Below are 13411 nucleotides of genomic sequence, written 5' to 3'. Positions count from 1 at the left end.
GCTGTCAGCAGAATACCATTCCTAATTTTACTTATATCTTTGGTTATATAGAAATACATATTCTAATACCCATTTTTGTATTAGAAGCAGGAATAGACAACTTGGCTCCTGTAACCTGCTCTGCTACTCAGTAAGCACACAGCTTACCTGATTATTCCATATTTTCAACTATTCCTGATGAGCCTTTTACCCTTTGCTGATTAGGAAACTATTACTTTGCTTTAAATAAAAGCTTAGTTCCATCATCTTTTGAAGAAGGGTTCCAAAATCTCAAAGAGAAAACATCTCAATACCTCTGTCTTAAATGGGCAGCCCCTTCTTTTTAAAACAGTGAATCTTAGTTCTTCGTTCTCCCATAAAGAGGAAGAAACCTTTCCATTATTACCTTGTCAAGACCCTTCAGGTTCTTAAGTTTCAATCAAGTTACCTCTTACTCTTTTTAACTCGAGCAGGTACAAGGCTAGCCCCTCCAATCTTTGTTTAGAAGGTACACCACCAATTCCAACTACCAGTTTGGTAAAACTTCTTTGAACTGTTTCCAACACATTGACCTTATTTAAGAAAGAATGACAATACTGTACATAGTAATCCAGATGTGGTCTAACCAGTGCCCTGCACCTGAAACAAAACCTTCTTTTATATTCAATTCTCCACAGAATAAATAATAATTTATTATGGGGAGGTGATGGCCTAATGTTATCACTAAGTTGTTAACCTGGAGACCCAAATAATGTTCTGGGAACCTGGGTTTGAATCCTGTGATGGCAGATGGTGGAATTGGAATTTTAAAAAAAATCTGGAAGTCAACGAAGACAATGAAATCTGTCGATTGTCAGGAAAAAAATAACCATCTGGTTCACTAATGCCTTTTCAGGAAGGAAACTGCTGTCCTTACCTGTCCTGGCCAACGTGTGACTCCAGTTCATTTTTTCCACATTATACTCCTTATGCCAGATTTTCTGTCACAACCTTGCTATTCATGTCTGTCATCTTTTTATAGTTTCTTCACAACATACAACTGACAACAATAGATTGGAACCCCCAAAGAACTATGGACGTGCCTAAATGTTTTATTCTAAAATGTGTATTATGTGTAAATTACCACAAGCTACCTTTAAATCAACTACTTAAACTGCACTGACAATCAAATACTGAAACCATTACTTCAACTTAATTAAGTTAAAAATCTCACAACAGCAAGTGATAGTCCAACAAGTCTTATTCGAAAATATGAACTTTCGGAGCGCTTCTCCTTTGTCAGGTGGCTAGTGGGACAGGATCATAGGACACAGAATTTACAGTCAAAGTGTCAAACAACTGATGCGATGTATTGAACAAACCTAGATTGCTGTTGAGCCTTTAATCACTTCGTCATAGAGATGTACAGCATGGAAACAGACCCTTCGGTCCAACCCGTCCATGCCGACCAGATATCCCAGCCCGATCTCGTCCCACCTGCCAGCACGCGGCCCATATCCCTACAAACCCTTCCTATTCATATACCCATCCAAATGCTTCTTGAATGTTGCAATTGTACCAGCCTTCACCACTTCCTCTGGCAGCTCATTCCATACACGTACCACCCTCTGTATGGAAAAAGTTGCCCTGTAGGTATCTTTTATATCTTTCTTTCTCTCTCACCCTAAACCTATGCCCTCTAGTTCTGGACTCCCCGATAGACTTTGCCTATTTACCCTATCCATGACCCTCATAATTTTGTAAATCTCTATAAGGTCACCCCTCAGCCTCCGATGCTCCAGGGCGAACAGCCCCAGCCTGTTCAGCCTCTCCCTATAGCTCAAATCCTCCAACCCTGGCAACATCCTTGTAAATCTTTTGTGAGTCCTTTCAAGTTTCACAACATCTTTCTGATAGGAAGGAGACCTGAACTGCACGGAATATTCCAATAGTGGCCTAACGAATTTCCAGTACAGCCGCAACAGGATCTCCCAACTCCTGTATTCAATACTCTGACCAATAAAGGAAAGCATACCAAACCCCACCTTCACTATCCTATCCAACTGCGACTCCACTTTCAAGGAGCTATGAACCTGCACTCCAAGGTCTCTTTGTTCAGCAACACTCCCTAGGACCTTACCATTAAGTGTATAAGTCCTGCTAAGATTTGCTTTCCCAAAATGCAGCACCTCGCATTTATCTGAATTAAACTCCATCTGCCACTCCTCAGCCCATTGGCCCATCTGATCAAGATCCTGTTGTAATCTGAGGTAACGCCTCCAATTTTGATGTCATCTGCAAACTTACTAACTGTACCTCTTATGTTAATGGCAAAAAGTAGAGGACCCAGCACCGATCCTTGTGGCACTCCACTGGTCACAGGCTTCCAGTGAAGTCTTACTGAAGTCCATATAGATCACATCTACCGCTCTGCCCTCATCAATTCTCTTTGTTACTTCCTCAAAAAACTCAATCAAGTTTGTGAGACATGATTTCCCATGCACAAAGCCATGTTGACTATCCCTAATCAGTCCTTGCCTTTCCAAATACATGTACATCCTGTCCCTCAGGATTTCCTCCAAGCATTGCTGCCTCTCAGCGCCAGAGACCCGGGTTCAATTCCCGTCTCGGGCAACTGTCTGTGTGGAGTTTGCACATTCTCTCCGTGTCTGCGTGGGTTTCCTCCGGGTGCTCCAGTTTCCTCCTACAGTCCAAAAATGTGCAGGTTAGGTGAATTGGCTATGCTAAATTGCCCGTAGTGTTAGGTGAAGGGGTGAACGTATGGGAATAGGTCTGGGTGGGTTCCCCTTCAGAGGGTCGGTGTGGACTTGTTGGGCCGAAGGGCCTGTTTCCACACCGTAAGTAATCTTAAAAAAAAAACTCACCCACCACTGAAGTCAGGCTCACTGGTCTATAGTTCCCTCGCTTGTCCTTACTACCCTTGGATGCTGGTTTCAATTTATTAACATGTAAATCCCAGAACTACTTTTAAGTCACAGCCCTGAGATAACTGAATGTTTTATCAGTACATAAAGAAAAAGTGACATCTCAGCTCAGACAATACATTAAAGGTGTGGAGTTTGTCTGTGTGTATCCCAACCTTGAGTCAGCTTGGTTCTGTTTCCAAAGTAGGAATTTGTAAAATTTCACATTGACTGACTACTTACAGATTGTGAGCTTTCTGAACAAAATAGAATGTATCTGCAAATGCAGATTTATCCCAGACTTGTATGTTCGTGAGAGGGAAAGCATGCATGTGTGCATATAATGACCAAAATAAGGCTCAAATTAGCATCCCCTTCTCCACCAACTGTTTCCCCTTACTCCCCCTTCAACCACACCCTGCCCCCCACCCCTTCCTAAGCATACATACCAACTTTTTCCCAGTTAAAATCAGTTCTAAAAAAGGGTCATTGGACCCAAAAGGTTAATTCTGCTTTCTTTCCACAAGTGCTGCCTACCTGCTGAGTTTTTCCATCAGTTTTTGTTTCTGATTTTCAGCATCCACAGTTCTTCTGTTTTTGTTTTGTGACAGCATTTCCCAAAATGCATAATGTGGGGGCAAGGGGAGGAAATCAAAAATGAATTCAAAAAAGTGCCATTTTCCATGTAGTAGAAACAATGAATCAAACATTTCCTGTTAAATTTAAATACAGTATGTTCTGCTATAACAAGCATTTCTTCCAAGTGAACTGGCTAAAACCCAATTGAAGAATTTCAACTATTACTTGTAGAACGTGAACTTTCCTTACCTATATTGGCTATAATGTGATCCTGGTCCCATTAGTTTAAATGGTGCTGCTATTTCGCAATTTTCTTATCATACAGAAACACACGAGAACGAAAGTGTCATAAAATAATAAGATAAATACTAAGATGTGGGCGTCAAAATTAGGGAAATTATTATTAAGATATAGCCTTGTAATAGTAAGTGACAAAGCAGGTGTTCGCCTGAAGTGCAATTGTGAGCCACTGCTAATAGTAATGTTAACTGACAACCGTAGTAACTTGTAAAGTAATCAATCTATGACGTTACTCGAAGGATTTATTTGACCGACTTGGAGTCTTTTGCTTTTAGAATGGAGATGTTTGCATTTCGATCCTTCATCCTCCAGTAGATGATCCTCAGAGTGGTGAACTACCCTCTGAAAGGTGGAATCCAACTCAAAACGTCAGGTAGAGTATTCGCTATTGATTTTTAAAACAGCAATTTATTAAGATTTGTTCTTCTGTAATTTGTATGGCCAATTTACAAGGTTTTCCTTTAACATAACCTAATTTAAGTCAAACTCTCTAAATACATTTTCTGGTTTGGTGGTGATTGCGATATATTTCTGAAGCAAGCCTTGCAACCCAGATATTATAATTTGCGGGATCCTATTCTGACTGAAGAGCTGCAGAAATAGGGAGCTTAAATTTTCTGTTGAAGCTAAAATACATTGTTACATAATTTGTGTAGTCTGGATTTTCCTGTGAGCAGCAAAAAGAACAGCTTTCACTCTTCACCTCGCATATAGTTACCTAGAGACTTTTTAAAGACTTATTCACAAATTTTAAATATAGGTCATTCTGCTACAGTGCAACAGTTATATTCCTCTGCAATCTCGCACTACAGAAATCACATTATGGAAAACCGCTGAAGAAGATCAGTAATAGAAATTTGTGATACCCGTTCAGCAGAAAGTTTGTGTTATCCAAACAACGCATTATAGCCAATTTGCTCTGGTGCAATGTGCATTATAGCAAAGCAACCTGTAATTACATTTTATTCACTGTTGGCAAAAGTGAGGACTGCAGATGCTGGAAACCAGAGTTTAGATTAGAGTGGTGATGAAAAAGCACAGCAGGTCAGGCAGCATCCGAGGCGCTGGAAAATCAACGTTTCGGGCAAAAGCCCTTCATCATTCCTGCTTCTCGGATGCTGCCTGACCTGCTGTGCCTTTCCAGCACCATTCTAATCTAAACTTTGATTCATTGTAGCCCACTCTATATGATCTTGCTGGCATCTATGAGAGGGTGAAGCAGTAGGGGCACATTCACAATTAGGAATTGTCATTGAGATTGCAATGATAAATTAAAATTACAATTAAGTGTATTGGATTAAAAAAAGATTGTATGCATGGAATTATGGAAAAGAATAAGGGAAATAAATTGAAAGAATTTAAGAAATCAAGCATTTTCTTTATATTTACTAATGGAATGTGGGCAAAGCTGGCTGCCCAATTTGTATTGCCAGTCCCTAGCTAGTCTCGAGAAGATGGTGGTGAGCTGCCTTCTTAAACTGCTGCAGTTCACATGCTGTAGAATGACCCACAATGCTGTAAGGGAGGCAATTTCAGGATATTGACTCAGTGACAATGAAGGAATGGTGATAGATTTGTTGGAGGTGCACGCATCCACATAAGTGGGAAGTATTACATCATACTGCTGATCTGCCTTGTTGATGGACAGGCTTTGGTAGTTAGTATTCCCAGTCACCACAGTATTCCTACCCTCTGACCTCTTATAGCCATTTTGAGTTCAGTTGAGTTTCTGGTCAATGGTAATACCAAGGATTATGATGGTAGGGAATTCAGTGATTGTAACACCATTTGAATGTTGAGGGGTACTGATTAGATTGTCTTACTGGAGATGGTTGTTGCCTGGCATTTGTGTCGCACACATGTTACTTGTCAGCAATATTGTCCTGATCTTGATGCATTTGGACAAATGCTGCAACTGTATGAGTCATTGCAAATGGTGCTGAGCGTTGTGCAGTCATCAGTAAACATCCCCACTTCTTAGCTTATGAAGAGAAGGTCATTGAAGCAGCTGAAGATGGTTGGGACTAGGAGAGTGTTTTAAAAAAATTCTCAAGGTCAAGGACCAGGCTCGCAGGAAAGTAGTCTGACACAGAACAAACAGCCAAGAGGCGAGTCTGCTAGAATATAAGTGTTTTATTCCCCGCAGCGTCGCCACAACCAGGTCTCGTACTTACAACGGGTCTGGTTTATACTCACTCTACGTGTTACCGGAACTGGGAGCCGTCAGTTCTCGTAGAGCGGTTGCCAACAACCCACGCTCGGCGGTTAAACGCAACCCCGGAGCAGACTCTACCGAACTGGAGACTTTTCCAGCTGATATACTCTTTTCGAGATCTAAACATTCATGTGAACAGCAGAGCAAGGCTGAAAAACACATTCCATTCTGGTCACATACAGATAAGATGATTCACACGGGAAGGTGTGTAATAAGATTCACACGGGACTAAGCGACACCTTCCATTTTCGGTTAGATTCACACATGTATTGGGACACAATTTTAACCCTTTCACCACATTCCACTGCTTGGCCCAATACATGTGTTACATTATGATTCACACATGTATTGGGACATAATTTTACACCACATTCCACTGCTTGGCCCAATACATGTGTTACATTATGCCCATATGTATTCTTTCTAACAAGCGCCTACGTACACGCCAAATATACAAGCAAGTCAGGACATTACAGCATGTTAAAATCACCAGGACCGCTACCAGGATCGACAAGGGTGGGAACAGGAATGACCCCGCAGTGGAGGACATACCACTCAATATGTCCCACCAATGATGAGCTGACTCCACGTCCACTACACGGGCAGCATGTACTACCTCCTGTCCATGTATAAAGGTAGACACCGTAACCTTGGTGACATTGGTTTGATGCTTTCGTAATATCTGCTTAAGCTCCTCGGATCGGTCCAATGCTCGCTTAAACCGATCCAGGGAAATGTTCCAAGGATTCATCAGCACTTTCCACTGCACCTTGGTAAAGTGGCGAGCACTGCTATAAGTGGTCAACAGATAGGTCTGATTCTGCCAGTGCCACTGATAGACATTTGAGAGGCATCCCGAGAACGGTGCTGAGGGAAGCATAGGATGTGGATTATTGGTAGCCACACAGAGCGTGTGTGGCCCAATCTGCCACATCATGTCCCTTGGAGTTTCAACAGTCCATTCGCACAGGGCCGTTCCCTTAGTCAAGCAAGGGTCCCGATACCTGTCCATCAGTAGGCAAGTTTTCCCCTGATCAGTCTGTTCACAAGCGGACAGATCATAGGTAATATTGGTATCTGGGCTAAACCACTGTCCCCTTGTCTTCAGAAAATAATATCCAGAAGATGTAATCACTGATAATACATAATATCGACAGACCGTAACAGTGTGGGTTACATTCATGGTAACAAAGTATCCGTTACACATAGTTGCGTTACACCATGTTCGTTCTGGATGGGTTATCATCCACAATTTCTCAGATACATTCCATATTCCCCTCCACGCTTGTACATTGGGGGATGTTACCGCACGCAAAAAGCGTTCTTTCTGTATTTGAGCATGCAACATTTGAATATGACAGGCAGTCTAATTTAACTGAGCCGTAATGTTCTCAAACAGTTCCTGAGTGGCACCCCAGACATCCAGTTCCCATTGCAGAGATCGTATCATTATTTCAGCTGTCTCTCCTTGAGTCATCATTACGGATGGCATCCACCTTCCAATAGTATGTAGTCCTTGTGAGGTGGCCTGTCCCGTGTTAGATAATTTAGTACGGGTTACCTCAGAGTCAATGGCATTCGAGATACCCATAACAGTTCCTGCGCCTCCCAGCAGGGTGTCGTACCACGCTCGTCGCCGCCTCTTGGTATGACACTCGGGTATGAGGGGAAACTGTACCCGCCAATGAACATCAGTGTGCAGTACCGCCCGGGCCATCTGTTGACAAGTTGACATAATAGGGGCCAACTGTGTTCGATGCGACCGCACGCCCCCCGTGGCACCCCTCTTCGGTGCTGGCCCGCCCCGCGTGGGGTTTAATAACGCCTCAGACGGGGCGTTCGTCGAGGGCAGTACCATTATTAACCACATGAATCGATGACGATTCCGAATATCGGTGGCATTGCGCAGCCACAGATCTTCCCCCCGAGCTGTGACGCTCCAATGAGTCCCCGTTGTCCCGCATGTCTGGGTACGTCGGTCCCACAAACACGTCTTGACTTGGGCATTCACCACCAGGGTGCAATTAGGCGGTATGAACGATATGTCATATTTTTCCCCATCCCGGCGCATGTAGCACTGTGCACACGTGTACAATTGACAGTCGCTGGTGAGAGTCAGAACAACGCACTGCTGACCGGGTTCACATGTAAAATTGTCCTGCGTCCGTCGCTGGCTACTGGCCTCCCACCGCACCTCATGGCGGGCGACCGGTACCAGCGTCCAGGCCGTGATACCGATGCCCTGGAGTGGCCATCCGATCGCGAACATCGCCAATAGGAGTCGCAATCCCCATGACCACCCCATGTTCAAGGCGGAGGGCCAGCCTGCGGGTGCATAGCAATTACAACATTATTTAGGTCTCATGTAAGTAGCACTGGTTCGCCGGGACGTTTGCCCAGGTCGGGTCCCCGGGGTACATAATGGTGACCAGACTGTCCTTCCCCTGTGCTATGATTTCGGCCGGCCTGGGGGGGCCGGTCGTCTGGCGCACCCATACCTTGGCCCCCTTAGTGTCAGTAGACCCAAATCCCCCCGTCCCACGCTCAGTAACCGTAACGGGAGCTCCCGTCTCTTCCACCGTTGTAAGGTTACATGGCTTAATGACCAATTGCGCTATTCTGTCCCCCTTCTGTATCACGTTAGGTTCAGCAGTGATGTTGACCAGGACCACCCCCAACTCCCCTTGGTAGTCCGCGTCAATTACGCCTGCCATCACATCAATCCCCTTTAGTGACAGTCCCGACCGCGGGAGGATATGCCCATAGGTTCCAGGGGGACAAATCAATCCTAATCCGGTCTTAATCACCGTAGGTTTCTGTTGGATCAAAGTCTGGGCAGTTAGTGCTCGTAGGTCCAGTCCAGCCGAAGCCGGCGTGGCCCTTACGGGAATATCAGCTTCCTCAGCGAATCTCCACATTTTAATAGGCTGAGTCTTTGGGGTATCACATACTCGTATCATCCTATTCAAGGGTGTTACCCCATTTCCTAATGGGCGGTTATTAATTTGTTTCACCACCCGAATTAGTTGCTTCTTCCAACCTGTTAAGTCATTGCAACCTCCTGCTTTTCGTAGTGAGGACTTCAGAAGCCCATTCATTCGTTCTATAAGTCCCGCAGCTTGTGGGTGATAGGGTACATGATAAACCCATTCCACGTGGTTATCGTGACACCACTGCTTTACCACCCTTCCTGTGAAATGGGAGCCATTGTCACTCTGGACCTGTATGGGCAATCCATAAAATTGTTCAATCAAATCTAAACATCGCAAGGTAGCCTGTTGATTGTTGTGACGACAGGGATGGGCTACCAAAACCCCAGACATAGTGTCCACAGCTGTACATATGTGGTTACATCCTTGTGAGGAGGGTAAGGGACCCACAAAGTCCATTTGCCAGCTCTGTCCCGGACCATCCCCCCGATGGATATGTCCCATCATGTGTTGGGGCACTCCCTGCCGCTGATGTTGACACTGCTCACACTGGTTTACTGCAGTCTTAACATCATCTACCATAAGATCTATTCCTCGGTCTCGAGCCCATTGCAAGGTTCCTTGCACTCCCCAGTGCCCAGCCTTAAGGTGTGCCCATCTAGCTAGGTCCACTGAGGTGCCCCTTTGCACAATCATGGTTCGGACGATACCATCCACATATCGGTTATGTAGAGCTTCCACATCATTTCGAGATGTATGGGCATCTACGTGGGTGATGTATATGACCAGGTATTGAGCTTTCTCCCATATATCTTCCCATAACTGTTTACCCCATACTTCCCTATTCTGGATCATCCACTGATTGGCCTGCCAAGTTGGCATCCATTGTGTCATGCCGTTAACCACTGACCACGAGTCAGAGAACAAACAAACTCCCATGACCCCTGCTTGCATGACTACCATATGCACTGCTTTTAATTCTGCCCACTGACTACTTTTTCCCTCCCCTAATTCTTCTAGGGTAGTGCCTTGTTTTGGGTTAAAGGCGGCAGCTTTCCATCTACGCTGTCCCGCTTTCCATTGGGCTGACCCATCTACGAACCAAGCCGTGGCTTGTTCATCCGGGGTCAGTTCATCATACCGTTTTCCCATCTTAACGGGTGATTCCTTGTATTCAATCACCTCAAACCGTTTTTCCCCTTCCTCAGGGGCCTCCGCCACTTGCTCATGTAGGACTGACACTCCTTTCTGTCCAGTCCGCACTCTCTCCGACACATACCATTTCCATTTAATGATGCTGCTCTCTTGGGCAGTTCCTATTCGGTGGGTAGTGGGGTCACTAAGTACCCACGGTAGAATAGGGATAGCTGTTCTCATGATCACTTCATGTCCAATGGTCAGGGCTTCGGTTTCCACCAAGCCCCAGTAGCATGCTAATAACTGTTTCTCAAAGGGGGTATACCGTTCCCCTGCCGGGGGTAATTTTCGGGACCAAAATCCCAATGGCTTACGGGTTCTTCCCTGTTTTTGCCATAAGCTCCAATTGGCATAATCCCCCTGTGCTGAGACTTGCAGTTCTACAGGTCCTGACTGTATCTTTCCCAAGGATACAGCTTGCTGTATCGCTTGCTTGGCCATTTCAAATGCAGTTTGATGGACCTCCGTCCATTCGAACGCTGCCTTTTTCCTCGTAACTCGATACAAAGGTTTTAAAATTTGTCCTAAATGGGGAATATGCTGTCTCCAGAATCCGAATAACCCAATAAATTGCTGCACGTCCTTCTGGGTGTGAGGGACGGCAAAGACCTGAATCTTATTTTTAGCTTTCGCAGTGATTTCCCTTTCCCCCTTGTTCCACACGATTCCTAAGAATTTTACCGTTTGTGAGGGACCCTGGATTTTGGCTGGGTTGATCTCCCACCCATATCCTCGCATATGTTGAACCAGTTGGTCCAGCAATTCCTGAACCTGCTTCTGACTTGTCCCCTGTATCATCATATCGTCAATATAGTGCGAGATCATCACTTCGTCAGGCACTTTAAAGGCAGCCAAGTGTTCTGCAACTATCCGGTGGCAGATAGTAGGGCTATGCAGATATCCTTGGGGCAATCGCGTGAACGTGAATTGTCTACCCTCCCAAGTGAATGTGAACTGTTCCTGCCTATCTTCGGGAATAGGAATTGTGAAGAAGGCATTAGCCAAATCAATTACTCCGTACCACACCCCTGGATGATGTTGGATTCGTCCTATAATAGTGACGGCATCCGGGACCGCTGCCGTCAAGGCCGGAGTGTGACGGTTTAGTTGCCGATAATCTACCGTCATCCGCCATGACCCATCGGCTTTATGTACGGGCCATAAGGGGTTATTCCACGCCGTGGTGCATGTCCTAAGCACTCCCGCTTCCAAATAATCCTTAATTGTGGCGGATATTTCTTTATGTCCGCTGGGAATCCTATACTGTCTAAGACTTATTATGCGATCGGCGATCGGGATGGGGAAGGGGTCCATTTTAACCTTTCCCACTAACACCGTCCTACAGCGCAAAGCCATTTTCGTGATTCCAAATTCAAACTTCCCTTGTTGGAGGTGAAGTGTTAAACCGGCCAGAATGTCCATTCCCAGGATCCATTCTCTAACTGGTGTAATGATAATTGAATAAGTTTTAATGGGCATTGTACCTATCTTTAGGGGCAATTGTACTGTTTTTCCTTCAATCAGATTACCTCCCAGCCCAACCAGCGTGACTGGGGTTCCTTTAAACTTATGGGGCGTCCCATAGATTAAGGTGGCCTCCGCCCCTGTGTCCACTAGAGCACGGATTTGCGCCAATAGATAGTCAATGATACATGAGGTCGAATGTCGTCTGCTGACCATTGGCTCGTTCGTGGGCAAACCCTTGGGGCTTGGCCCGATTCCTATTGTTCCTCCCATTCATATTCCCTAGACAGCACTGGGTAAAGACGTTTGCCTCGCCCTTCTTTGTTCTTGCCTTTCTTACTAGGTTTCCGGCCACGCCTATCCACTTTATAACACTCTCGGAGGGGAGGCCGTACCTCCTCCTCCTCCTCCTCGTCCTCCGAGGATTCCCACCGCTGGGAAGTGGAAGTTCTACCCCTTCGAGGCTCATTAACAACCGGACCCCGTGTCTGACATTTTTGTGTTAGTAATTCCACTAGGTCTTCCATAGTGGGTCGGGACTCCGTCTCTACCCGGGACACCTTCAGTCCCTTTCGTCTGCATAAGTCTTTTAATTCCGGTGTAGGTAGGCCATCAATCTCCGATGCTGGGACCTGCGCCCGTATCAAAGCTTGCCACAAAGCACGCCGTGAGGGGCCTTGGTTACTTCCTTGATTAGGGTTTACTTTTCCCCCTGCCCGAGCCTCAGGGCGACGCCCCTCCGTGCCCCCCTGAGAAGCACGGGTTGTGGGTCCCCAATCCCCCAAACCACCCATCTCCCTCATCATACTACGGGCATCTCCTAGGGTTTCTCCCCGTCCACTCAACATTATGGTTAATAACAGTGGTTTATAATGGGGGGGGGGCAGTCTTCACTAGGTGGTCTCTAGTCTGTCTACTAACATTTGTGTTATCTACCTCGTCCAGCACTCCCAGCAACAGGGCATCCCGCACACACAAACGGGTTAGCCTCTGAACCCCTTCCTTAATTGTCCAAGTTCCTTCCAAGGGGGGCCAATCGGACGGGAAGGGATACTGTTCGGCCACTGCCCTGGCATACATCCCAAATAAGGTCCCCATACTGCGATCTATTACCATATCCTTGGCTTGTCTGCGGTACCCCAGGTCTATGGCAGCATCCTTTGCTAATCCACCAAACTTGGGAGCATCCTGATAGTCTACCTGCACTTGTTGCCCCCCTTCCTCGAGGAGCCGAATTAGCCATAGCTCTAACGGCTCCCCAGGATTACGTCGGGTTTTCTGGGTGATAAACAGCACCTCATCGGTAGTGAAATCTTCCGTTAATTCAGAGAATTCTGCAGGAGGTTGAGCCCGCGGTAATTCATGCATAATTGCCTCCCCTTGTTCATTCCGTAAAGGGTTTCCTTCCTCATCTAACATTACCTCCCGTTGCACTGGGAGACGTCTCTGAACCTGCTTTCTCCTAACCACTGGTTTAGCTTGGAGTACGGGTGGGTCCTCTTCGTACTGATCATCTGAATCTCCCCAAATGTTCCCATCCCAATGATCGATATCCCACCGATCCCCGTTATTTAACTGGGCTACAAACGCCCGTACTTGTACTGGGTCCGGGGTTCGAGGGACCTTCCTTTTCTCTTTCCGTTTCTTAGCAGACAGATACATAATAGTTCGTCCTGCTAGTTCAGTTAATGCTGTCAATTCAGCTTTTAACTTCATAATTTCCTGCCTCAACATAGAGGCATCTCCCGAACTGAGTCCCTGCTCATGTTTCAGGAGGGCTAATTCTGCTTCAGCTTTTTGGCGCTTGTCTGACTGTTGTCTACAAGCCGCCGCACAGGCCCACA

General features: G+C 45.9%; 1 protein-coding gene across 1 annotated transcript in view; it reads left to right on the top strand.

The window, feature by feature from the left end:
• ube2r2 (ubiquitin-conjugating enzyme E2R 2) overlaps positions 1-13411 on the top strand; it is a 166092-nt gene that overhangs the window by 113153 nt on the left and 39528 nt on the right. Inside the window, exon 3 of the mRNA XM_043687701.2 lies at positions 4037-4134. Within this exon, the coding sequence (XP_043543636.1) occupies positions 4037-4134 (98 nt within the window). The remainder of the gene's footprint in view (positions 1-4036; positions 4135-13411) is intronic.

The sequence above is a fragment of the Chiloscyllium plagiosum genome, unplaced genomic scaffold (assembly GCF_037043375.1).
Source record: "Chiloscyllium plagiosum isolate Xiang-an unplaced genomic scaffold, Cpla_swu_hap1 HiC_scaffold_1, whole genome shotgun sequence".
Classification (NCBI taxonomy): Eukaryota; Metazoa; Chordata; class Chondrichthyes; order Orectolobiformes; family Hemiscylliidae; genus Chiloscyllium; species Chiloscyllium plagiosum.
This window is presented reverse-complemented; position numbering and strand designations above follow the sequence as displayed.